This window comes from Cydia fagiglandana, chromosome 17 (genome assembly GCF_963556715.1).
Source record: "Cydia fagiglandana chromosome 17, ilCydFagi1.1, whole genome shotgun sequence".
Taxonomy (NCBI): Eukaryota; Metazoa; Arthropoda; class Insecta; order Lepidoptera; family Tortricidae; genus Cydia; species Cydia fagiglandana.
The window spans coordinates 10,453,493-10,477,913 of record NC_085948.1 but is presented as its reverse complement, the minus strand read 5'-3'; the positions used below and the strand labels follow the sequence as shown (position 1 = coordinate 10,477,913).

At 38.5% G+C, this 24,421-nt stretch overlaps 1 protein-coding gene across 22 annotated transcripts; it reads left to right on the top strand.

The window, feature by feature from the left end:
• The first annotated feature begins 1,819 nt into the window (after positions 1–1,819).
• On the top strand, positions 1,820–23,904 carry LOC134672452 (zinc finger protein ZFP2-like). Of its 22 annotated transcripts, none has more exons than XM_063530352.1 (23): positions 1,820–1,985; positions 4,648–4,819; positions 5,343–5,544; positions 5,977–6,042; positions 6,719–6,811; positions 7,136–7,219; positions 7,538–7,682; positions 9,623–9,733; positions 9,825–9,935; positions 10,126–10,236; positions 10,358–10,468; positions 10,961–11,044; positions 11,674–11,757; positions 12,030–12,200; positions 12,399–12,569; positions 13,589–13,759; positions 15,263–15,332; positions 16,837–16,998; positions 18,263–18,400; positions 18,898–19,004; positions 19,455–19,537; positions 19,691–20,679; positions 20,713–23,904. In XM_063530352.1, the coding sequence occupies exons 2-21, from the start codon at positions 4,785–4,787 to the stop codon at positions 19,523–19,525; spliced, it is 2,298 nt and encodes a 765-aa protein (XP_063386422.1). In that variant the 5' UTR covers positions 1,820–1,985; positions 4,648–4,784; the 3' UTR covers positions 19,526–19,537; positions 19,691–20,679; positions 20,713–23,904. The 22 variants fall into 22 exon arrangements, with proteins under 22 accessions (XP_063386422.1, XP_063386421.1, XP_063386420.1 ...); XM_063530351.1 differs by having other exon boundaries at positions 5,331–5,535; XM_063530350.1 differs by having other exon boundaries at positions 5,331–5,544.
• Positions 23,905–24,421: the final 517 nt, after the last annotated feature.

The following is a 24,421-nucleotide window of genomic DNA, read 5'->3' as shown; positions in this document are numbered from 1 at the left end:
CTTATTAAACCAGCATCCACACGGCCTGGTACAGCTATCAGTTCATGCTGTAGGATATAGAGCGAGGTAGGGAGACAATTATATGTCTCGTTCTTGCAGGACTATTTTGTAACATCGTGTAAATACTGCTTAATAATCATAGACATTTCAATTATTTTAAAGCCCGCTCCACACTCGTGCGCGAGTTGCGGTGCGGAGCCACGAATGCGAGTGTGGAGTCGATTTCGCAGATCTGTGATCTCGACTCCACGCTTGCGTTCGCGGCTTCGCGCCGCGATTCGCGCACGAGTGTGGAGCGGGCTTAAGGTTAACTGGTTTGCGAAACAAGCGGTATCCAGACGGGATGATAAAATCGACCTATTTGATCAGGAATGAAATTGGCGTCAATCTCCAATTTAATCACCAATTTTAGATTTATGGTAATATTAGAGCCCTCTAAATTGAAAAAATACCCCAGAACGAAGATACTGGCGTCACAAATTATATAGTATTCTTGCATCTCATTTTATCGGTAATATCGGGCATTATCGGCGGTTGAATTCGGCGAGCCAAATTGTCGTTTGCGTCCGCACGTCCTGATTCGATCGGGCAATTTAATCAGATTGGCAAAAAATTGACTAGTCTGGATACGCGTTCTTAAAATTGCTTTATTTTTTTTTTTAATATTAAGGAGGGAAAATCGTAGGTATTTGACATTTTTTATATTAAGATTCGAGTAATGCTTGATGCTTAAATAATTAATTGCCTATTTAAACTTATTTCCTCGCATATTTGGAGCAAAGCACTATGCTCCGGTGGGAATAGCAATTCGTGGAATCGTCTCATTGTCGGACTCAGTTCAATTCTTTCATTTCGTCGAACAAAATCGAAACTCATCCACGAATTGCTATTTTCGCCCTCTGTAATCATGTAATAATAAATCTCGTCTACACCACTCATAGTAGGTACATGGACGGAAACTGAAACAATATTTAAAGCTATTTTTAGTTTTCGACCACGTATTTTAAATATGATTTTAATCAAGCAACAGTGACAAAATCGTGGACGAAAACTAAAATGTATAATCTTATAAGCAAGAAACATCATTTTAAGAGAAAATATATAGTAGTTTATAAGTCTTTTGAAGTAAAACGACCATAACAAATACTCACCTAGCTGTTCCAGTTACCGTCCGTGTGGTCGGAAACTAAATATTTTTCAAAATTAGTATGTCAGTATTCGTCCACTAAATTTATCAAAGATTATTATGAAAAAACTATAAAAAACACTTAAAATTGCGTTTATTATACTTTTAAGTTGCAGTATGGGCCAATAACGTAACTTAAAATAGCTAAATTAATTAATAAACTTACCGTGAACATTTGCCGCCAACACTTTCTTTTTCTTGCAAAATGACGTTTTCAGGCTTTGGGTGCAATGCCGCCACTTACATAATTTTTATTTAAGCCGCTATTTGTCAAATAACACTTTTATTTTGGTAAAAATATTGCTTAGACATTATGGATTGCAACAAATCCAAACATGTGTGAGAAGGCTTGTTTCTATTCAAATTTTCCGCAATTCTTTGTAGCAACTCCGCCAAGTGGACGGAAACAGGCACTGGACGGCAAACAGACACAATTACCCTATATCTCCCAATGTTTCTGATCGTTTTCGTTACAGTTTACTTATTTTGTTATATAACTGTAACGTTGAGCTACCGGTTTGCAAGGATAAATTTGTTCATATAACATGGACATTAAAATCAATTTAATGGCGCCTTAAATTTCGCGCCATAATTTTAATTGGCGGAGAAGTCGTCCCCAAGCGTTCACGGCTTCTATGCGCACGAACGAACGCGCAGAACAATGAGGTAGCAGCCATTTTATATCGGTGTCTAAAGAAAAACATAATTCGAATGGCCAATCTTAACAAAATTGTGTAATTAGTGCTGTAATTTATGTGTTTCTATACACGCAACTGTATATAGGTGTTTCTATACTTATGTGAGTAGAATCTTACTTTTGCCATATATATAATGAATAAATTTATAGATAGACACAAATCAGACCTTACCATTTTGCATAAAAAAGGAATAATAATAAATTTGTATCTCATTCCCTTCGCTATACGAAAGGTTGATGTATTTTCAATAAAGAACCTTTTAATCGTGTGCGGTGTTTATGTTTACTGATTATTAACGATCATTTGAATGTATCTTGTGTGCTTTAAATTACGATATGACATAACTTTCTATAAAATAGTAGGGATTATTGCGTTATAAACTTGTATTGTTTACATTGAGTAGTAGCGGTATGAAATTAACAAGTCGCATAACAACCGGCGGCATCGCGCAGCTTCTGCCTGAAAGTTAGGGACAAAATTCAATAACGAATTGGCCATTTTATTGATGGCCGGGGGGGAGGCTGGGTGGAGACAGACGGTCGGTGAGCTTCCGCCATTTAATTTTTGCCTAAAAACAATTTATACTCTTGCTTTTATAGCAAATGTTTTTGTTTACTGTTTCATAAACATTTCTAACTCACTGATGTATGTATATGGAGTAGATAAGCGCGCGTTGTGAACTGTATTATATGATATGTACATTTATACACTGCCGTTCTACATACCTATTAGTAAATGTATATGTATACCCGTAGCAAAGTCTAGACTGTAGGTTGCGACAGTAGGTATTTAGAGCTTTAACTATGCTGGTCATTGGCCCTTCTGCATGAACTGTTCGGTTAATGTAACCTTAATGCCTGTTACTCAATGTTAACAATTATATTGTATTAATTTATGTTGTGTTTTTGTCATTTAGTTCAATAGGTAGTTTTAGTTCTTTTTTATATATTTTGTTATACCTACCAATTTATTTACAATACGTAACTAATAATATTCTACTTAGTAACTTGACTATAAGTGGAATATTGAACGTGATTATTAACTTATCTATTATTAGAATATTGAGAATGTATTCTAATCAGACTAATTAAATGACATTTTACTTATTGAATAAAATTATGTATTTACTTGTTGTAATATGAAGCATACTTGAATTCTAATCTGTTATTCTGTAATTGTCATAAAAATGTATTAGGTAAATGTAATTTTTTAATCATTGGTTCAAAAACTTCAAAATAAGTAAAATTTTTTGTGAAAAAATTGTTTGTGATCCTGTTTATGATTTAATAAAATAGTTTTTTTGCAAAATTTTTATTTTTATTATCTGTTTTCATATTTGATTAGAATGCATCAGTCTCTAGACTTCTAGAGGTCCGGAGTGTTTAAGAGCTTTGTTGCTGTTTTTCTGCCGCAGAAAACATTAGTGCAATAACTAATTAGGAAGTAATATTGAATTGGTTTCCTACCTTATTCTAATACAATATCTCATACATTTTAATGAGATTTCAAGTTTAATTATTGCACTTATGCATACCTATCCCAGGTGACAATTAGATTTGGTAAATTTATTCACCCGTCTAAGAAATTTTGTATTAAATTTACATATTGGTTGAAAATATTGGGGTAACACAACTGTCATATCATACAGAGTGATTTTTAAAGCAACTTGAACAACCCTTAGGTTTATTATAAATTTTAAGGATATTTTTCTGGTGTTTGGAAATTCTTGCGATTTAAATCAAAGGAAGAAAGGAAGGAAGGTTGGTTAAAGGTCATAAAAAAACTAATAGACCTTTATATATTCACTGTAAGGCTGATGACAAATATTGTGTGGTCCTGTAACTATGTTGGCACATTCATAATAGTTCCAATAGGTTTTAAAAACACTTGATATATTTTTAATGTGGGCATGGACATTTGAACAATTATTTGGAATCACTTTACTCAATGCTTTGGTTTTGTTTAAGTTGTCCAAAGTTGATATTTGTTTAGACAAAAGAGGACCTTCAGATAAAGAGCCTGTAGTAGACCAAGCTGAATCGGATCACAAGATCCATCAGATAGTTCCGTTGATATTTAATTTTGTAATATTTCTTATGACTAGCTTAACAGTGGTAACATTTTGTAATATTGGTGCACTCGTGTCAATGCTATGTTCTTATATCCACAGATTATTTATCTTGGTCTCATTTGCCTTGGTCTTACCTAAAAGTCTCATAAAATTACACATCTAACATGATGTTAGGAACTCATAAATTGTCTTACAAAAAATCCATTCACAAGTATCAACAGAACAAAATATTAAAATTACTGTCATAAGGTCGCGAACTGAACGCACGCGACTGGCGGGGCGGCGAGCGGCAAATATGTACTTAAAGACCGTTCCATACATTTAGTATACAGAAATCGTACATAAAATTAATATAATAGAAAGCTATATTGTTAAAATCTCGGCAGTCCTTCTGAGTGCGTATTGTATTTGATGTTGATGCACTCATACAAAATGTATTGCTTTATATTGTAAAAAAATCCTACTAATAGGGATTCTAATCTGGATCTATTTAGAATTTTAGACAGTCTTAATCTGATTGAAGCTAGGAATGCTGGAAGTAAGGGTATATATCCAAATGAATATGGATTCCAGGTTGTCCCCTGTAGTTTTAGTAAATCATACGCTAATTACAACTACAGTTGCAAGGATTAAAATAAACAGAAGAACAGAGTTTTTGAAAAAATGCATTAATTGGCAATATTTTTTCGCAGGTGGCAGCAGTTAAGAATGGGGGTGCACCGGCGGCACCATTAGTTTCCCGGCACACTGGGGCGTGGGCGTCGGGGGCGTGGCACGGGGCGTGGGCGTGCCCGTGCCGCCCCCCGGCGACCTCCTCGCCACTATATCCATGTTCGAACAGCAGATCAAGGCTGAGCCCATGAGGTTAGTCTACAACTCTACACCACCATAATATCTTCTGTAATAGCAGAGTGCTGGAGCACAGGGCATCCATGTTTCGGACTCTGCCTTCTTGCCACATGTTTGAACAGCTGAACAAGTCCCATCATGGTAGTCTCTTACACCTGCCACTATATCCAAGTTCGAACAGCATATCAAGGCTGAGCCCATGAGGTTAGTCTACAACCCTACACCACCATAATATCTTCTCTAATGGCGGAATGCTCCGGCACAGGGCAACCAGGGTTTCGGTCTCTGCCTTATTATGGTATGGTGGTAGGTACAAGTCCCATTATGGTAGTCTCTAGCAAGAGCACCTGGAGCGGCCAGGTGCTTTCACTATTTCAACTTTCTTTTCCAGATTTAATAAAAGCGGGACGACTTTTCAAAAAAACTTCTCTTAACCTTAATTATTAAAAGTATTAAAAAAGCAGCGTTTGTACGCGATACTCTAGTGAAACGCTTAATTGAATGAAGAAATATAAACATAAGTCAGCTTGTTCCCCAGCTTCTACACATCCCACGCCCACGTCCACTCCGGCCCGCCCACGATCGTCCGCTCCGACTCGCACGCCATCATCAACATGAACCAGCACCACCCCGAAGACTCCAAGGACAGCCTCATAGTACAACAGCAAGTACAACATCAGCAGGACCTGATGGACCAACAACACCAGCAAGATTTACAGCAGGATGACGAGGTTAGTGAGGTTAGTACCTTTTCGTTAGAGGTTAGATACCTTGTTATTCTAGGCCTGGGGTCGGCAAAGTTTTCTAAGAGAAGTTTTGATTTACCGCTCGACGCGCCGCGCACCGCTTGTGTCGAGTCTGTGGCCTAAGTCCCGTGTGAATATTGTTTCAAGGTTTGAATGTTATAAAGGGCTGCAGGGCCGTCTTAAACTATACTGGGGCCCTTAGGCACATAAGAATTTGGGGCCCTTTTGGAAAGTAAAAAAAGCTAATATATTAAACTAACATTTTACTACTTTCTGTGCTGTCAAAATCGTTGCAGAGTTATTTTGATTTAGCTCTATCACGCAATCCATAATTTGCCGACTCCTGAATTAAGTCCATTATGATCTGTTGTAAATTGTATAATATCATATGAGATGTATGTCAACGTTTTATTTTTAAATTTGCAGCTAAGCTTTAAAGGAATGGATGATGAAGGCGTCGAAATGGATATGGATGGTCGCCAATGCTCGCAGGTAACGTATCAACAATGTCTCCCTTTTTACACGCTTTTATTTACTTTCACCTGCCCGTTGTCTGTCTGTCTGTGTGTAATCAAATCTTGCAAGTTAAATTTGATCTACTTCCCCGTTTCCGATTGAGCTGAAATTTTGCATACATACGTAAGTCGGGTGACAATGCAATATTATGGTGTCATCTGAGCTGATCTTATCATGGAGACCGGAGGTGGCCATAGGAACTCTGTGATGAAACAACGTAACCTTATTGTGTTAGAGGTTTTTAGAATTGTCTCGATGTGTATTAGTTGTCTGTCGTAAGAAAAGTACAGTCAGCGATAAAAGCTTGTACCAAAAATGAAATTTTTGCCAAAAACTTAGTTAATTAAACAAGCCTTATGTCTGAATATATGTGCTCGCGATTTAATCGCCTTGTAATAGGTCTGTAATTTCCCCTCAGTTCCCGAGTAAGTTCAAAATTCAAATCCACCCCTTCCAAAAAATAAAGTAGCTTATTTTCTTCTCAAGAGTATAATCTTTTTACGAGCCTATTCATATACATATATTTAAGATATATCCTCCCTCCTCGCGTCGGTTTCCTCAATGCTGAGGGTCGTGACCATCTCGTCGAAATAGTTTTGTGTGGACCACTCGGCGCCACACACTTACATATATATTACTATCTTATTCACAGGGCTTGGGCGTCGATATGGGTTCAGTTCAGACAAAAATGGAAGTATCAAATGGAGGTCAAACAACACCACGATCAAAACCGCAAGCCTGTAAGGTGAGAAATTGTCTTACCTACTTATTTTTTTATATAAACAAACTTACCTGCTATCAAATACTGTGTAAGATTTTTGTGTCAGTTCCCGTGGTTTTATACACGGAAGACTTGCCAATTACTCAAGAATTAGGTACTTACTAAGTTACTATGGACAGTTTTCTCTTTATGCTCCTTTTATACTGCGGATTCGAAAAAAATCTTTCCCCAACACCATGGCCCATGGTCCATGGTGAGGTTCCTAATTGAAAACGGAATATACCTACTCCAATAATAACGGACATATGGTCCTTCGAGCCGGATATAACTCTAATTGTCCTTTTACAGGTTTGCGGGAAGGTACTCTCGTCCGCTTCATCTTATTACGTTCATATGAAGCTTCATTCCGGAAACAAGCCTTTTCAGTGCACGGTAAGTGTTTTTTTTTGTGAATATATAATAATTTTACTAGGTTAAACATACCTTCCTATGGTTTATTGCCACCCTATACAAGACATCCGGGCCAGGCCCCAATAATTTAGTCATATAAGCTGTAGTACCACGATCCCGACTATCGAGTCGCCCAGCCAAAGAACGAAATCATAAAATACCCGATAGTCGGGTTTTCGGCACTGAATGTGATAAGACAAAGGCACAGGTTTATTGTACCATTAAACCCACTGCTCTCTTTAGTTAATGCTTTTCTAGTATCATTTTATGTCAACCATTCTATCTGTTTGAACGGCGTAGGTTTGCGACGCAGCTTTCTGCCGCAAACCGTACTTGGAAGTCCACATGCGTACGCACACCGGCGAGAGGCCCTTCCAGTGCGATCTGTGCCTCAAACGCTTCACACAGAAGTCCAGCCTCAACACGCACAAGCGCGTCCACACCGGTAAGTCGACGCGTGTTTAAGTGGGCAATATCGCCGCTCGCGTTACGCTTTTGAGTGATAATAGCGTCTACTCGAACGTCTGTGCTTACTTTATGCCGTGCTGCCACAGTACGCTGGTTTCTATCGTCGACAACGTTTCGTATAATTCCGTTTGCGTCCTAAAAGTACGCTCGGCAGGCTATATACAAAACCGGAAAATTTCATTGTTAATTATTGTTTTGTTCCTTGCGACGAACGTTAAGTACATGAGGTTGAGAGCTAAAATCATTGCCTTGTCATCAAGGTCATCCACGTTTCTATATTTTTCGACAAATTATTTGGTGGCAGCCTATGACATATCATTCTTGCTAGAAAGAGACGAATGTGTGTCGTCGACGATAAACATTAGCGTGCTAACTTTGTTCAAATATATAGGTGGTAGCATCGCAAAAAGTACAGTATTGAACAATTAAGCATGCTTTTCTTCACAATGAACAGATTTGCTATAATTTTATTATAATAAATACTAATTGTCTTGTTATCTCTGTTCTTTGTTGCTGCAATGATTGACTAGATAATGCTACATGAATGGCTTACAAATAACAGAAGTTGTTATTCATGTACCATCTTACCGATGTCCAATTTTAATGTAATTTCCATATTATTTCTTAATTTATTTTTCCAAAAATACCCAAGTTGATATGAGAATTTATTGGTACGAGAGGCAAGAGTTATATCGAGTAGGGTTTAATTTGTCCAAAGACACAAGTTAATTTTAATAAGACGTTTTTGGAGGGAGGTTTAGGGAGCAATACCTCTTTATATGGAAGTTACATTATAGTAGAGAGAAAAGTAGCTCCCTTGTTGATTGTACCATGAGGGGATTGTTCCAAAATAAATATCAATGAGTCACTTATTGAATTTTTATATTTTCATTCAAGTAAACCTCCTCCTGTTTCCGCGACTGAAATTAAATATTTTTTAGTTTTTCTTTTATACATCTTTTCGTATTGGCCAAGTCCTATAGTACATTTGCTTATTGTCCTGTTTTGACGCCCTGATGTATTGAATATTTTATATGTATTGTCTTTTTACTATTTATTTTTGAAATATTGGCTAAAGTTTTTGGAATTGCGACGTTTGTGATTATTACAGATATTATTTTAAAATTTGTATAAGTATACTGTTTATTGAGTTTTTTTGTATTGTATTGCTTGTATGTCAGGTTTGCGCGAGTTAATTGGTACTTTTATTATGTTCTTTACTAATGGTAAAACTGTATGAGGTCCAATTCAATATAACAAATACGAAACGGTTTGCGCTCGATCCAGACATTTTGGATAGGACATTCACTCAATTTTCTCATTGATAAGGGATCAAAAGATGTGATCGAGATTTAAATATATCTATTGTCTTTTATATTAGATTGTGTATACCAAAGTTGTACAAGGTGTACGTTACAGATCAGGATCTTTAGTCTCTTGAATTGAACAAAATCGAGTTCTCTAGTAAATTTTAACCGCGGCCTTTGGATGGAGCTAGATAGATACGTATACCATACCTATTTACATATTATGATACTTATCTATTCCTATCAGATTATATAGTTATAGATCCAAACAAAAACAACACTGGTGCGACACACAGTTCCATCATGGAGTAGTTGACAATACATATGCTTAACATACATTGTGAATAGTTTTTGAGTTGTGTTGAGTACACAAATAAATCAGGGCGTGAGGAAGGCATTGAGAGGCAAACAGGGGGAGGTGGAGGACTGGCAACGCCAGGGGCATGTTTTATAAAGCTACAAGTTACTTATTTACAGGCATAAAATAACAAGAGGTCTGTCGACCAGTGTTGCCGGTTTAGGCTTGAAAAATGGTAACTTAGCTTCATAAAATGGGGTCCGGCCGTTGGTTGTCCTCGACATGTAGTGAGCGCGTGTGTTGGGGTTCTAGATGAGCACATGCGCGCCTTGATGGTGAAGGAGCGGCCCTACAAGTGTGAGCTCTGTGGCGTCAGGTTCACGCAGAGCTCCAGCCTCAACCGCCACAAGAAAATACACACGGGTGGGTTCTTCTCCTTAACCCTCCCAAGCTCATAGTAACTTTGCCCCTTAGTCCGTAAAGTCACTATTCTCACTTGTACGATTTCGTTCAGAGGAACACAGACGCGCGCTGCTGGCCAAGGAACGGCCCTACCAATGCGGCGTCTGCTATCTCAGATTCACGCAGAAATCGAGTTTGGGCCGGCACGGAAAAATTCATACCGGTGGGTCCCTTATTCCTCCTGCCAACTTGTGCGTGTCGCTATTAGAGGCAGACCGGTTTTACTAACGCGTAGCCTACCTCCCCCTGAATGTGTGTGAATGAGCAAACCTTGACTGTTAACGCGCTAGGTGTATTCATTAATTGTTTGAGAGGGAACAGCGTTGCTATATCGAAAATCGTATACCTTATAGAGGAGCACAGACGAGCCCTGTTAGAGAAAGTGCGGCCGTACCAGTGCCACATCTGTTTTATGCGCTTCACTCAGAAGTCCAGCCTGGGCCGACATGGGAAAATACATACTGGTAGGCATTTTGCCCTAAAATCCTTAAGTAGACAATGCATTTGTTATTAGCTCACGTTATCAGGCACTATTATTGTGGTGCGCCGACGGTTGTTGTAGCTGAATTTTGTTGGTATTTCTAGAGGAGCACATACAATCGCTGATCAACAAGGTGCGCCCGTATCAATGCGACATTTGCGACAAGAGGTTCACGCAGAAGTCGAGCCTGGGCACTCATAAGCGTATACACACTGGTGGGTCCCTTGACATTACAATTTTTATTTGCATTCGGTTTCTAAGCCACAATCCCATTATTGCCTTCTGAAAACTCAGACTTTGCTGTTGTGGCTTTGACACCCACGTTTTGTGAATAGTTTTTAAGGGCTGCCCAGTTGACATATTTTTTTGTTCGTTAGAATCGGGGTAAATTTAATAGCGTCTCTTAGTAATCCTCAAAACGTAACTAGGTGGTAACACACGCTCAAAAACTATTCACAAACGGTATTAAGTAAAGCATGTGTACGTTGTGAGGATTTTCGTTAAGTTAAAAGTAGGAGAGAGAGATGTCTGATGGACAAATAAAGTGCTTTATAATTCCCTCATGGTAGTGCAGAGTATAGTAAAGAGCCGACCGGTGGGAGGTGGTGGGGTCCGGGCCGGCCTACTATCGCACGGTATTATTTGTCCATCGTGGTTTTGTTTTGTTTCTCTGTCCCCCCGCGTCCCGCGTCGCGTCGGTCACGCAGGGGAGCGGCCGTTCCAGTGCACCGTCTGCCTCAAGTCCTTCACGCAGAAGTGCGCGCTCAATTTGCACGAAAAAATACATACGGGTTAGTAGCCCACATACATATTAACGCGTTAGCTCGATCAGAGACGAGTTCATCCATGTCAAAATTCAGCATCTAGAATCATGCTTCGTTCTTATTTTTCCGTTGCCCGCCTAACCCGTTGTTTTACGTTCCCACTCAAGCTTCCGAACTCGTTGCTTCCGACTAACATCTCGACATCGTTAACCTCCTCGCCGCGCGCTTTACGTTCTTCTGCACTCACCATTCATTTCCTCCTATCATGTTTTATTAATGCCGGCCATCCGCTCTCATTATACATGCATATCGGTGATTTTAGAGATATCATTTTTTGTATTTCATCATTTCTTCATGAATATTAATTCTTTCACAAAAGCGGTAATGCAATCGCCGCAATGACGCACATGCGCGTCGGTATTTATACCGTCTCCAAAAGGGGTTCAAAATTGGGGTACAGTCACCGCTGCCGTTCGGCCGGTGATCGATTGGGCGGGGATCGGCTCGCGCGGCTTCGGCCTGGCGTCGGCGACGTGCGTTACTCGCTTTTGTGTGTGCACTGGGCGCAGTGCAAGGGCGCCCTTACACGTGCGGGCTTTGCCCGGCGGCCTTCGCCCGCCGCCCCTACCTGGACATTCACTTGCGCACGCACACAGGCGAGCGGCCCTATCAGTGCGACGCCTGTCTCAAGCGCTTCACGCAGAAGTCCAGCCTCAATATACATAAGAGGACGCACACAGGTGGGTACAGCCGGCAGCCGGGCCGGACTGGCCCTCCGCCCGCCCAATGTCTCTCTCCACTCACACTCTGCCTCTCCTCCAAATCTCTCTTATTTTATTTGTCGTGCTTGTGTGTTATCGAATATAAACGTGTCTCGCGGCTCGTAAAGATTTGGAGCGGAGTTAGCGGCGAGCGGCGACCAGTCCGCGCCGGCGCCGCGATCTCCGTAGCGCGAGGGCGCCTAGCGTCCTTGCCGCCTGGCCGCTGCTATAATATCTATGTTGGGCACCAGTCCAGGGCAGACCGTTCCAGTGCCTGTCGTGTCCCGCCGCCTTCACGTGCAAGCAGTACCTGGAGATTCACACGCGCACGCACACCGGCGAGCGGCCCTATCAGTGCGACATCTGCCTCAAGCGCTTCACGCAGAAGTCCAGCCTCAACATCCACAAGCGGACCCACTCAGGTACTGACATACTTGCATAGGAATAGGGCTCTGCTCCCGGGACTGCTTTTGTACACAAAAATCGCGAGTCTCGGTACCGGCCATGCAAAATTAGTACCGGGAGCAAGTCCTTCTTAGGGATGAATGAACGATGTGGGTTACTTTTGGGGATGGTAGGCTTCCGCGCTAAATTTTAACTAACGAATTTTAAATTTACAGTACAGGGCCGGCCCTTCCAGTGCCTACAATGCCCGGCCGCCTTCACTTGCAAGCAGTACCTGGAGATCCATAATCGCACGCACACAGGCGAAAGGCCTTATCAGTGCGATGTTTGCCTCAAGAGATTCGCGCAAAAGTCCACACTCAATATACATAAACGAACGCACACAGGTATGTTCGGTTCCATTATACCTACCATTATTTCATTCATACTTGTTATATGTACATTTTACTCAAATGTAGTATTTAATTCCGTTATCTTGGTGGCACGAATTGCAATTACTTAGGTTAGAACGTAGATATTAAGGGATTAAGTACGATTTTCATATTATGCGTCTAGTTGTTCAGTCTAGTAGTGCAAAAATGATATTAAGGATACCTATAAATATATTGGTGATATAACAATATAGGAATCATACTTTAAGATAAGTAAAATAAATAGCTGAAGAAGCGCGTCCAGTAATCAGCGTTCAGAATACTTGTGCAGTATGACAGCCATTTCATACTGATTCTAAACATAATTCTTCTATTTACATGTTTTCGTCCCAGGTGTTTCAATACCTGGGAACATAATATTCAATTATATAATTACTTGGCAAGGTAGTGCACAAATAGTCTTAAGGATTTCTTTTACTCCGGCTAGTAAGATGGCGATATAACTCTGTGAATAGTTTTTTGTCAATGTTACAAAACTAGGCGGTCCATCTCGCCTGCCCTTGCTGGTGTAAAAGTAATTATATTTTAGATCAATTCGCGCCACTCAGACAACGTGATATTTTTCTGGCTTCTCTATTCATTGAATCATTCTCGAAATCATCACATTCTATTTACCTTCTAAATTATGAATTGTAATTGTCGGTGCCACATACTTAACCCTGAACATGTCAAGGTGTGTCTCGTGTGAAACATTCGGGCGCTAATCTAATTTAGCTATAGGAATAATAAGACACACAAAGTGGAGGCATATATTGTAGTCGGGGTTTGACAGCTCAACTCTATGGTGCTGTCCGTCTTTATTTACGGGAACTGGATTGACAAAATTAGCTCATTGCAACCTAGTTGCCGCATATGCGGCGTGCAGCGCCATCTATTTTGGCTTTCAAGAGCATGCCGATATTGCCAACTGTATATTACTCCACTGTGTGCGTCTTATCATTCCTTAGTCTATGCTAACATTTAATGATGGTTAGTGCAAGGTCGGCCGTATCAGTGCATGGAGTGTCCGGCCGCGTTCACTTGCAAGCCGTACTTGGAGATACACATGCGGACTCACACCGGCGAGAGGCCGTTTGAGTGCGATGTCTGTTACAAGCGCTTCACGCAGAAATCGACGCTCAACATTCACAAGCGAATTCACACCGGTATGACGTCACATGATTAGGGGCCCGGCTCTGGGCTATAACCGCGAAAATCGAAGTTCGCAGTTTGCGGGCATTTTTCTCTGTCACTCTAATTACGCCTTCATTGGAGTAAAAGAGAAAAATCCCCGCAATTTGCGAATTTCGGTTTTTGCGGTAGCCGCTCTGGGTGCCTTCGAGATCGACAAATTTATAGTCTATCATGTCACAAAACTAGTTCATTTAAACATGGTGGCTAAAATTAAATCGAGGGAATCTATTAAAATGTCTTTGATGGTATCTAAAATTGGGTCCCAAGTCGCTTCTCTTCATTATTAGGCGTGACATCCGCTCAATTCTTGCATGATTTTGTTACACAACACCCGCAAGCAATGTGTATATGGAACTGTTGAGCAAATAATCAGTAGTGCATGGAGTCGCGTTCACTTTCAAGCCGTACTTCGATCATAAGGGTGAGAAACCTTACGAGTGCGACATCTGTTATAACTTATAAGCGACGCTGACCACACGATCGGGATTCAATTCGGGCTGCTATCGAGATTCATAGTGAAATACTATCGTGATCGTAAACACATGATATGTAGAGAAGCGACCTTATACAATATACACTGTCCCCAACAGCTAGCAGGAGAACTCTTCCATAATTGTTGCAAAATTCTTAGATATCTGGAAAATACTTTTTAAAATTTGAAATTGCCGGTTGAGGGGGTTCTATCATTGGGTTCATGAAATTACTCGCCACAGATGATGTCGTTTTCGAAACGCTAGCCCAGACAGCCCATTACTCAGTTTTGTTTGGTTAGTTCAGGTTTGGCCTTCTAACTTGAGAGTGAGTTTATTTTGTGTGTTGGAGTTCAATAAATGGCATGTATTTTATCACAGAACGGTAGAAAATGCTATAAACACCATTCAGAATACACAACGCGTGTTTCGGTAACATATTCACACGAGCTTTTAGAGTTATTGGTATACATAAATTGTCAATAACACTTGGTTACTTACCGTACAAGTATATTAGCGCTACTAAATTATTTGCGGAAATAGTAAACACTATTTGCTTCATAAATATTGTTGCATAGAGGCCAGTTGTTGAAGTAAGCCAGTATTTATTCTGAATTCAGTTACAGAAATGAGTTGTTTGTGTTAATCCGTTACCGTGATACCAGAGCGCATACACGCATAGTTACGAAGACGGCAAACTGCGATAACAGGTACATTTTGTCATGATGGAACCAATGATGTGGCACCGACAACTTGTTATAATCATATATCATTCGCTGCATCATCATTTTAATTATTATTTATTATAATTTCCTGGCTTCGTTGATTTCAGAATGCATCATTGTCTAATTGCATCTTGCCGTCTTTCTAACATCATTTTGCTTTTCACTTTTGCTTTTTTACATCTTTTCTGGATCAGTTTTCATTAGTGTGCTTCAATTAGATTGTAGATTGTCTTAATTGTAACTTCTCGATTGTCGGTCATTTGTTTTATTGTGTTTTTAGGGGAACGGCCTTATGCCTGTGACATTTGTCAGAAACGGTTCGCCGTCAAGAGCTACGTAACAGCACACAGGTAATTATCAATTTATCATAATCCAAATTTTTTTTTTATTCTTAGCTGTCATAAATATTATTTGACCCTGTTAAGAATCGATGCTAACATTTGAGCAGCTTTGATGATTTAACCTTTTGGACGCCAATGACCGATATATACGCACCACATGCTCAACGCCAAAGACTGATTAATCGGTCATAGACCACAGAGCAACATCTACGTGCACATGCATAAAGTTAAATTTCAGTTTTGACACTTCGGTGACGTGGCGTCCACGTGACAGCTTTTGTGTTTGAATGAGCTATGCTAAAAAGTTTACTCGCTGATCTCACGACCTATAAAATTGTTACTCTAAAAAAAGGTCCATCCCGTATTTTTATAGATAAGAATAATATAATATATATATCCATCCTAATATTTATGTAATTGAATTTTAGTTTTGTGTTATTAGTTATTATTATTTGTGCTAATAAACATCTCTTATTCTTATTCTTAGATAGGGCTCATTTATACGGTGCGATTATTTGATTGGTTGGGTGTAACCTCAATAGTTCTCAATGTAACTAAAATCGCATGTAAGTTTGCGCGCCGTCTAAATGAGCCCTTAGGCCGCAATAAGGGGTCATCCATTAATTACATCACACGTTTAGGGGGAGGGAGGGGGTCAAGAAAATGTGACATAATGTGACATGGGGGAGGCACAAACTTTGTGACGTCACTTTAACTTCATCAGTAACCGAAAATTTATTTAAATTATTTTATTCGCTGTACATCTAAATAACAAGTTTTTAAAACGATAATCGTTTTTATTTGTTTAATTTTCTTTCCTAAGCAGTTTTGGGTTATAAAATTACTAATATTTATATCGTCAAAAATATTTTGATAAAATATTCATAATACTTAGGTATTTACTTAATTCTATTTGGCGATTTCGTAGAAAAAATGTGACGTCACACTAGGGGGGGAGGGGTTTGCCAAATGTGACCAAGTGTGACAAGGAGGGAGGGAGGGGTCAAAAAACCTAGAAATTCGTGTGACGTAATTAATGGATGACCCCTAAGACTAGCATAATATGTATCCTATTTGAAAGCAATCCTACAATTATGATCATATCCGCCAAATTTATTAAAATTGTTGTTATTTAACCGGTTCGTTGCGTCTTCCATTTTCGAAAACTTGGCTGTGGCGGCGAACAATTTTTTCAATGCACGACAGGCGTGCCTTACGCCATAGAATATGAAGGCACGCCTGTCGTGTCATACGCCACACGTTAAAAATATTCATGACACGCCAGTCGTGCCATCCGCACCGAAACGGTTAATTAGCCTATGATGTTATTACAACAACAATTTTAACAAACTACGCGTATATGATCACAATTGTAGGGCCTTTAAAAAGGGTCCCATATATATAATCATTTATAATTTTATATGATAGTGTAATTGCGGTCTTACACTCTATTTCTTCTTTCTCTCTTCTCTTTCATCTTGTTTGACGATCGACTGCTCCGTTATCTTGGCAGATGGTCGCACGTGGCCGACAAGCCGCTGAACTGCGACCGCTGCTCGATGACGTTCACCTCCAAGTCGCAGTTCGCGCTGCACATCCGCACGCACTCGGCAGGCTCCTGCTACGAGTGCAGCGTCTGCGGCCGCACCTTCGTCCGCGACAGCTATCTAATACGGTACCTATAGTTCGTTTTTTTTAGCATTAGAAAGAACTTGAAAGAAGGTAAGCAATCTTGACATGTCTTTTAATTGAAAAACGCTTTTTAAAAATCTAAAACTATTACTTATCGAAAGCAGAAGAATATAAATGATAGCCATCGCCTCCTAGATAATGGAACCATTCACACGACTGCACATGCACACCAGTACTCTCCAATTGTCCGTTCCCGGACACTCCTTAATAATTTCTTATCTTTTGCACCTGACTCCGACTTGTTTGCCGACGAAAGTCATAAACTTTTTAAAGATTTTTTACGTTTTTGCGAATCAAACATGTAATAGGTAGCTTATTAATCGCTTTATTATTACTTAGGTACTTAATTTTACTACTTGATTTTACAGTGCATTGGTGTTAGCTGTAATGCTGTAAAATTTGATTTCAATAAATATCAAATAAATGATCGTATTAGATTCATAATTGTTACATATTTGCCGTAACTCATTTTTAAAATGTGTTCTTTATAAGATAAGACACATCAAGATTGTTTAGGTTATTTCTAATGCTAAAAAACGAACTATATATCGTATACCTTTAAACGAGCAATTCTTGTATATTTATTTATATATATATTTCGGGGATCTCGGAAACTGCTCTAACGATTTCGATAAAATTTGCTATATGAGGGTTTTCGGGGGCGAAAAATTGATCTAGAAAACGCGCATTTTTGAGTTTTTACATTTTTTCCGAGCAAAACTGGGTTTCCCAGATATTATTTCATTAGCCGAGTCCACACAAGGCGAGCATAAGCGCGAGGAAGTCGCTCTGTATGGACCCAGCTTAAATAAAACGTCACTATCAGAAGACACATTAATGACAAACATTGAGTGCTTCATACTTGATAAATGTATCAATTATTTCGAAGTTAAACATTTTAAACGGCCTTCATTATCATTAGTTGTTTGTCAACTCTACATGGCACTTATTTGTTATCTTCCAAAAGCAAAAAAGAAACATTGGGGTTATCACACCCAGAATCCCATATTATTTGATGTGACTAAAATAGTTATTTGAAATGCCGAATTACTTATTTGGAAGTAAACTACGAGTAATAGCTTAAATTAAACGTTGTCAGATATCTTCTACCTAAATTGCTAAGAATTAAGGCCTGTGCACACCGGCTTGCGTGTGCGTGACGTGCACGTGCGCACACGCAAGCAGCAAACACGCAGCCGGTGTGCTGCGTGCTTGCTGTAATTTGGTCTTTATTCTCTCGTTCGCAGACATCACAATCGCGTGCACCGCGACAACCACAGCAATGTGTCGGCCAACAGCATCGGAACCATCAACAACGTCGCGACCAACACCAACAACTCGAATAATAGCAATTTTGTTGATTCGCCCGGCGTTTGTGACTTAAGGTACAGTGCTAATATGCTAAACTTATGAGTAGACAGCGGATTTGAAGTAGCGATCTCGATATTAATATGCATATGACTAGTGCAATATTATTTTCATTTTTCATTTCTTTGAGTCGTAATATTTTTTTTTTACTGTGCATTGTGCAGAAGAAATATTAAAAAATAAACTATTTCAAAAATTAACAATTATGTTTTTATTTATTATCATCATCATAATATTTGCCCAATATTTACAAAAGCTTCCAAAAAAGTATTTTACTGTTTTGTTCCAATAAGTTACATTATTATTGTGTGTAGAAGAAATAATAAATTATACCAGTCATATCTATAATAATATAGAGATCGCTACTTCAAATTCGTTCTCTACGTATGGGCTCAGTTATGGACCGACCCTTATATACAGGGTGTGTTACGCTGTTTATGAAGCTAAGACCATACCGTTTAACTGATATGTATATATATTTTTATAAAACAATAATGTCAAATTTATCTTTTAGCTTTGTTCCTATGGTGAATCGTTATATGACATCGCAAGGAACGCAAGTTTCTATGCAAGATACGAGCAAGATGTCTGCTATGTCGCCACAGTCTATCGCGTCGATATGTAAGTATTCTTTCGCTTTATTGTTTAATATGTTTTGCTTCAGCTTGAAACATGTGAACCGAACAGACCACTGAAAATGGTGGCTTGTCAGCGCCATCAATAGCCACGCAAACAGGTTTTATACTTGTCAATACTATGCCGTCTTTTTGGGGTTATAATACTAGAATAAGAAAAAAAATCAGTACAAGCAAAATTCCCTTTTCTCAGTACAGGATAGGTCCTGTACTGAGAAATAACTGCAAAACATAGAGCTGTTATCATAAGGGCATGACGGCATGAGTTCTTGTCTTTTTATACTTAGGTATGTTATAGTTTACCTGCCTGAAATTTAATTAAATTGCACCTACAATTGAAATATCTTGGTTCGTGTTAAAGCTTTATGTCCTTTATTTAATCAACACTCTTATATAAATATATACTTCAAATAATGTTGAAATTGTCTGTATTTAGCTTCGCCGCCTCCGCCGCACACCCCCACTCCGCAGCCCCAGATGTCGGGTCAGATGCACCTGGCAGACTGATCGCCACAATAGGTAACACTTATTTTGTAACATTAAGTATTTTTCTGCAGATATTTTTAAAGATCGATTTTATAGAGGATCTTGCCATTTCCATCGTCCATATAATATTTTGAATTAGCAGAAACTTTCTAAACTTGTATCATTAATTGATGTTTATTGTTTCAGCTCTCGGTTGATCTGTAAGCAGCCTGAGTGCAATAAAGTTATGTGGCAGCCATCAACAAGAGCAGCTATTAACAGAATAAGAATAAATATAAAAGTCATCAATATCGAGGAGAGCGGTTGTTTCCGTCTGGATTGTGGGCATGGACCAGGCACGGATTGTTTATTTGCTAGGAGTTTATTTAGCTACTGTTGAGTTCGTCGGGCGTGACGCGCGGAGCGTCGCGAGGCAGGAGCGTCGGGCTCGGCCACCGGGGCCCGAGGCCGCCACTGGTGGACATCACAATAGGACGAGAGTAGCGAGTAGTCAGTAGCGGTACCGCCTATGATATGCATTGTGATTTATATCCACAACTGTGATTTATCTATACCATCACATAATTATAATAAGCTTCGTGGTGGCATTCATAAATCGTTACTTAAAAAAAGTCTCATCATATAGATTGTAGGCCTAAATTTTTGATCTCATATTCTAATTTGCTTAGTGGTAACTTTTGGATCGTGAATGGTAAATCTCCAACTGTGAAATTCTAAATTTTGACGTTCGCCGTTCGCTTGTTGTATACATACAATCTTCTTAAGGCGTAGTGAATTGTAACAATATCTTATTGCGATGCTTTAACTTAAATAGAATGTGTCGGTGTATAATGAAGTCGGATAATTTTATAGAGCTGTTACCGATGAGACGTATTTTGATCACTGAAAAGATTAAATTACTAGATGATACTTCCCGTAGTAATCCATAAGACGGTTCCAGTTCATATAAACTAATAATAATGAAGAAGTACAAATAATCCCACAAAGTGCAGATTCCTCAGAGGCAATATTGAAAGCTTCACAAAATGAATAACTTTAATATGATGTTTATTGGAGAAATCCAGAGAAGTGCCTGTTGCAACATAAAATTGGCAATATTTTTGAATCGTATTGCGTTGGTTGGTAAAGTTATGTTCAGTGTTCAATGCGTGTGGCGCCGCCCACCGTGCAGGCACGTGCAGGCGTGCAGCGTGCACCGTGCGCCGGAGGCGGCCGGTACTCGTAGGCAATAAGTGCGCCCGCGCCGGAGGGCTCGCGCGGACAGAGCGTATAATTTGTGAAGCTTCTTACTAAACTTTGTGTGCCTTCTAGCGGATAGCGACATTAGGCAATATCATCGTAACACCATTGATTAAACTTCATATACATAACTAATTTTCAATGTGAATGTTCATGTAGAGTATTTTCTTGAAAATGTCGTACACAGAGTGTTATCGTTTACCAATTAGGATATAATATAGTATATATGCCCTTATCCGTATCACAAAGGAAAATCGATAAAAACCCATACTATTTATTTCTTTTAGTCGTTTGTCGAATAATAGTAATAACGAATAGTATATAGCGCAGTAGTCTTCCAAAATGTCGAGACGTTCGTGCACTCGGGACGGGTCAGTGCCGTGTCCGCTGCGGGGGTTCCTTATGGTTTGCCATTTTGATATCAAAGATAGATTGGTGCCATTTCTTGTAAATGATGTGGTAGAGTAAGTTTAGTTAAGTCTGCAGGTCAGGGTAGAATTGGAAATAGAATATTGTAAGAGTACTCGCCTTCTCTTAGTGTGTTACGTACCGACATCATACTTTTTATTTGTTTTATTTGGATTTATTTTTCTCCTTGTTATTGTTTACCTTGTTGCATAGATGCATTATTTTATTTCCATCTTGTTGCGTGTGTCCATGTGCTGGGTTAGAAATGTAATGTAAATATTGGTAGGGTTTATTTATTGATTGATATGGAAAGAAAACAATCCAAGATAGAAATAATAGGGACTAACGACGTGTCGTCTACCAAAAATACGAGTCGGGATTGAGGAAAACATCGTTCGACTTAAATTAGAATACTTAGTGCGGGACTACTTTTGGGTATAAAAACAAAATTTCCTTGTAGATGTATGTACATATAATAATATACATATGGATGTTGTTTGATAGTCCTCGATATTTTTTTATATTTTGATAGTTCTGTATTTAAAAGAAAACACGAGAAAATAGGCCAATATCTCATTTATCATTTTAAATAAAAAATATGTACACAATATTTTAAGATAAAATACGGTAATATGAATACGACGGATGCATTTAGTTGCCCAGAAATAAAAATATAAGTTTAAATTACGACTATCAGATAATTGTCTTCAAGTTCTTGTACACTTTTAGTAAGTTTCTTACCAAGCCATTGAGAACAGTATTATTTAGACAAACTAACTTGAGTTTTACGAGTAGTATATATCTTTCAGCTACCATTATAACTCACCATTGAAAATTATAAAACATAGTTTGTAACGGCATTGTGTAGCACTACCTTTTAGGTGCTACACAGTGTTGACACCATGTATTATCCATAGATATATGAATGGAAATAGAAACACCAACATAGCGATTTAGGTACATATAAAATATATAAATGTATATTGCGTTACAACTTCAATGTGGCGCGGCGAGGGTGATCACGTTTTATTTTCTAGAATTAATAATATATTTTCGTTATAATTTGTTCACTTTCTTTATTAATGTTTTCTCTTAAAACTATACATATATGAGCTATGGTACCTCACCCTAGCCGAGCCATTCCAGGAGTTGGCGCAAGGTCCTGTGTTACGAAATATATTTTTGACTTTTTCGATTAATGCAGGTACATTCATCTACATAATCTGGTGAATTTGTTCACTGGGAGTATATTTCGTAAGACACTAGGACCCATATATAATATAACAGCAGTGAAGGAACATAAACTGTATGGTCTGGCAATAAGGTAGAGGATCTATTATTTGGTGCCTTCACTGCTAAACTATTTTACATACCGATGTTAGTTACTATATATAGAGAAGTAATGAGCCATTTCAATTTACGTAACCGTAATAATAGTTTTTATCGTCTCCTCTACTTATTTTCAAACGTAGAAAAGACTGAATTACTTTAAAAAAAGAAAAAAAATCCACATTGAAACGTAAGAATACTCACTTGAATTCATATTGGCAGCGTTATATTTTTTGTTATTTTTTTACCATCAGCGGTTGTTGCGATGGACGAGCCCGTTGTTTTGTATACCCCTTTTACATTCGGTTATTGAAATCGTACATATCCTATCCCGTGAGTGTAATGTATACTTGAGGCCGAGTCCTAGTCTAGAGGCGGCCCCGCCGTCGACCAGTTACATTGGATCGTGTAGGTTAACGAGCAGATAACAGTGAGCCTTGTGTAATCATAATGTCTAAGGTACATAATATTTAGTTCTATTGTATCATTAGATTTATGCGAACTTCCGCTTTGCCAATTATTGCGTTGCTTACATTGTAATCATTATGAGAGTACAGCCTAAGGATTTTAACTTTTTTTTTATATACTGAGAGCTATTTCTAAGTCACTATTGTTTTTTACAATTATCATCTATATTATAATAAAATTATACGTGGCTTTAAGCCATACTTAACCAAATTTTGGAGTACTTTACATAATTTAATTCCAAATTTTTATTAAAAATGTCTCTAAGCAAACATCATGGCATGATGGTTTTGGTACGTTTGTCATTTAGTTATAGCTCTTCAGAGTTTTAATGACCAATACTTTTAACTACTAAACTGTTTTCTTATTGTTAAAATTTTTAGGCTAGTTTTAAGTTAGGTTTGTTAACTGTGGTGTATTAAACTGCACGCGAATATCGCTCTTACAGCCTCCTTTACAAGAATCATTTATTTACTTGTTTATAGTCTGACTACTTGTGATATTTTATCAAATATAATTGATTTTTTCGTATAAATCTTCATATTATATGATTTATGAATATCCTTATTGTTTATAATTGTTTATTGTTATACTTTGAGTATGCAACCTAAACAGTAGGCGGGGCTGTAAGAGTGTCTATGTAGTCAGCATTATGTATATGCTTTAATGTGATTTTTTAAATGTACTCTTTATTATAGTCTCATCAATCAATATAATTAGCGAACTAACAAAGTGTTTTAAATTTTTTTTCAGTTCATAGTGATTTATTGAGATCAAAATAAATACAGAGTTTATTTAATTTTATGGAAAAATATACATTGTAAAATTATTGTTTAGTGCTCATTTGCAGAGCTCTAATAAAAAAAGAAACTATGTGAAATGCAAAATAACAAGTCACGATTCTTTTAGAAGTCGCCATGTAGTGGAGAAAAATAAACGTGCCATGATATTTGTGGCTAGATCTTTTGTTTTAATTTATATCACCTTAGCTAGAACCTGCTAATTTAAATATTTCTGATGGAAAATAATATCGAGGTAAATATGTATTATTTTTTCAATGGTTAGGGCGCGTGTACACGGTGCCGCCTACACGTCGACACCGCACCGCCGCCGCGCCGCCACCGCGCGGTGCCGTGTACAATACAAGCGCCCTTACAGTTACGAATTATTTTAACGCGCGTTGAAAAATCTCTCGTTAGTAGGGGGGGACTAACGAGAGATTTTTCAACGCGCGTTAAAAAGAGCTTGAATCCGTCCACACGCTAATGGGTATACCTATGCCTATGAGACCGGGACAAACGGGTATTATACATATATGCCCGGCGGGGACAAGTGGGAATACACCGAAAAAATAACATTGCTCTCTTATTCCTATAATCATAGGTGACTTTTACATGATAAGGCGACTCCTCCGGACACGCTTACGTTTTCTAGTACAAAAAAAGTTAAATATTGTTAAACTGAGAATCTCCCTTT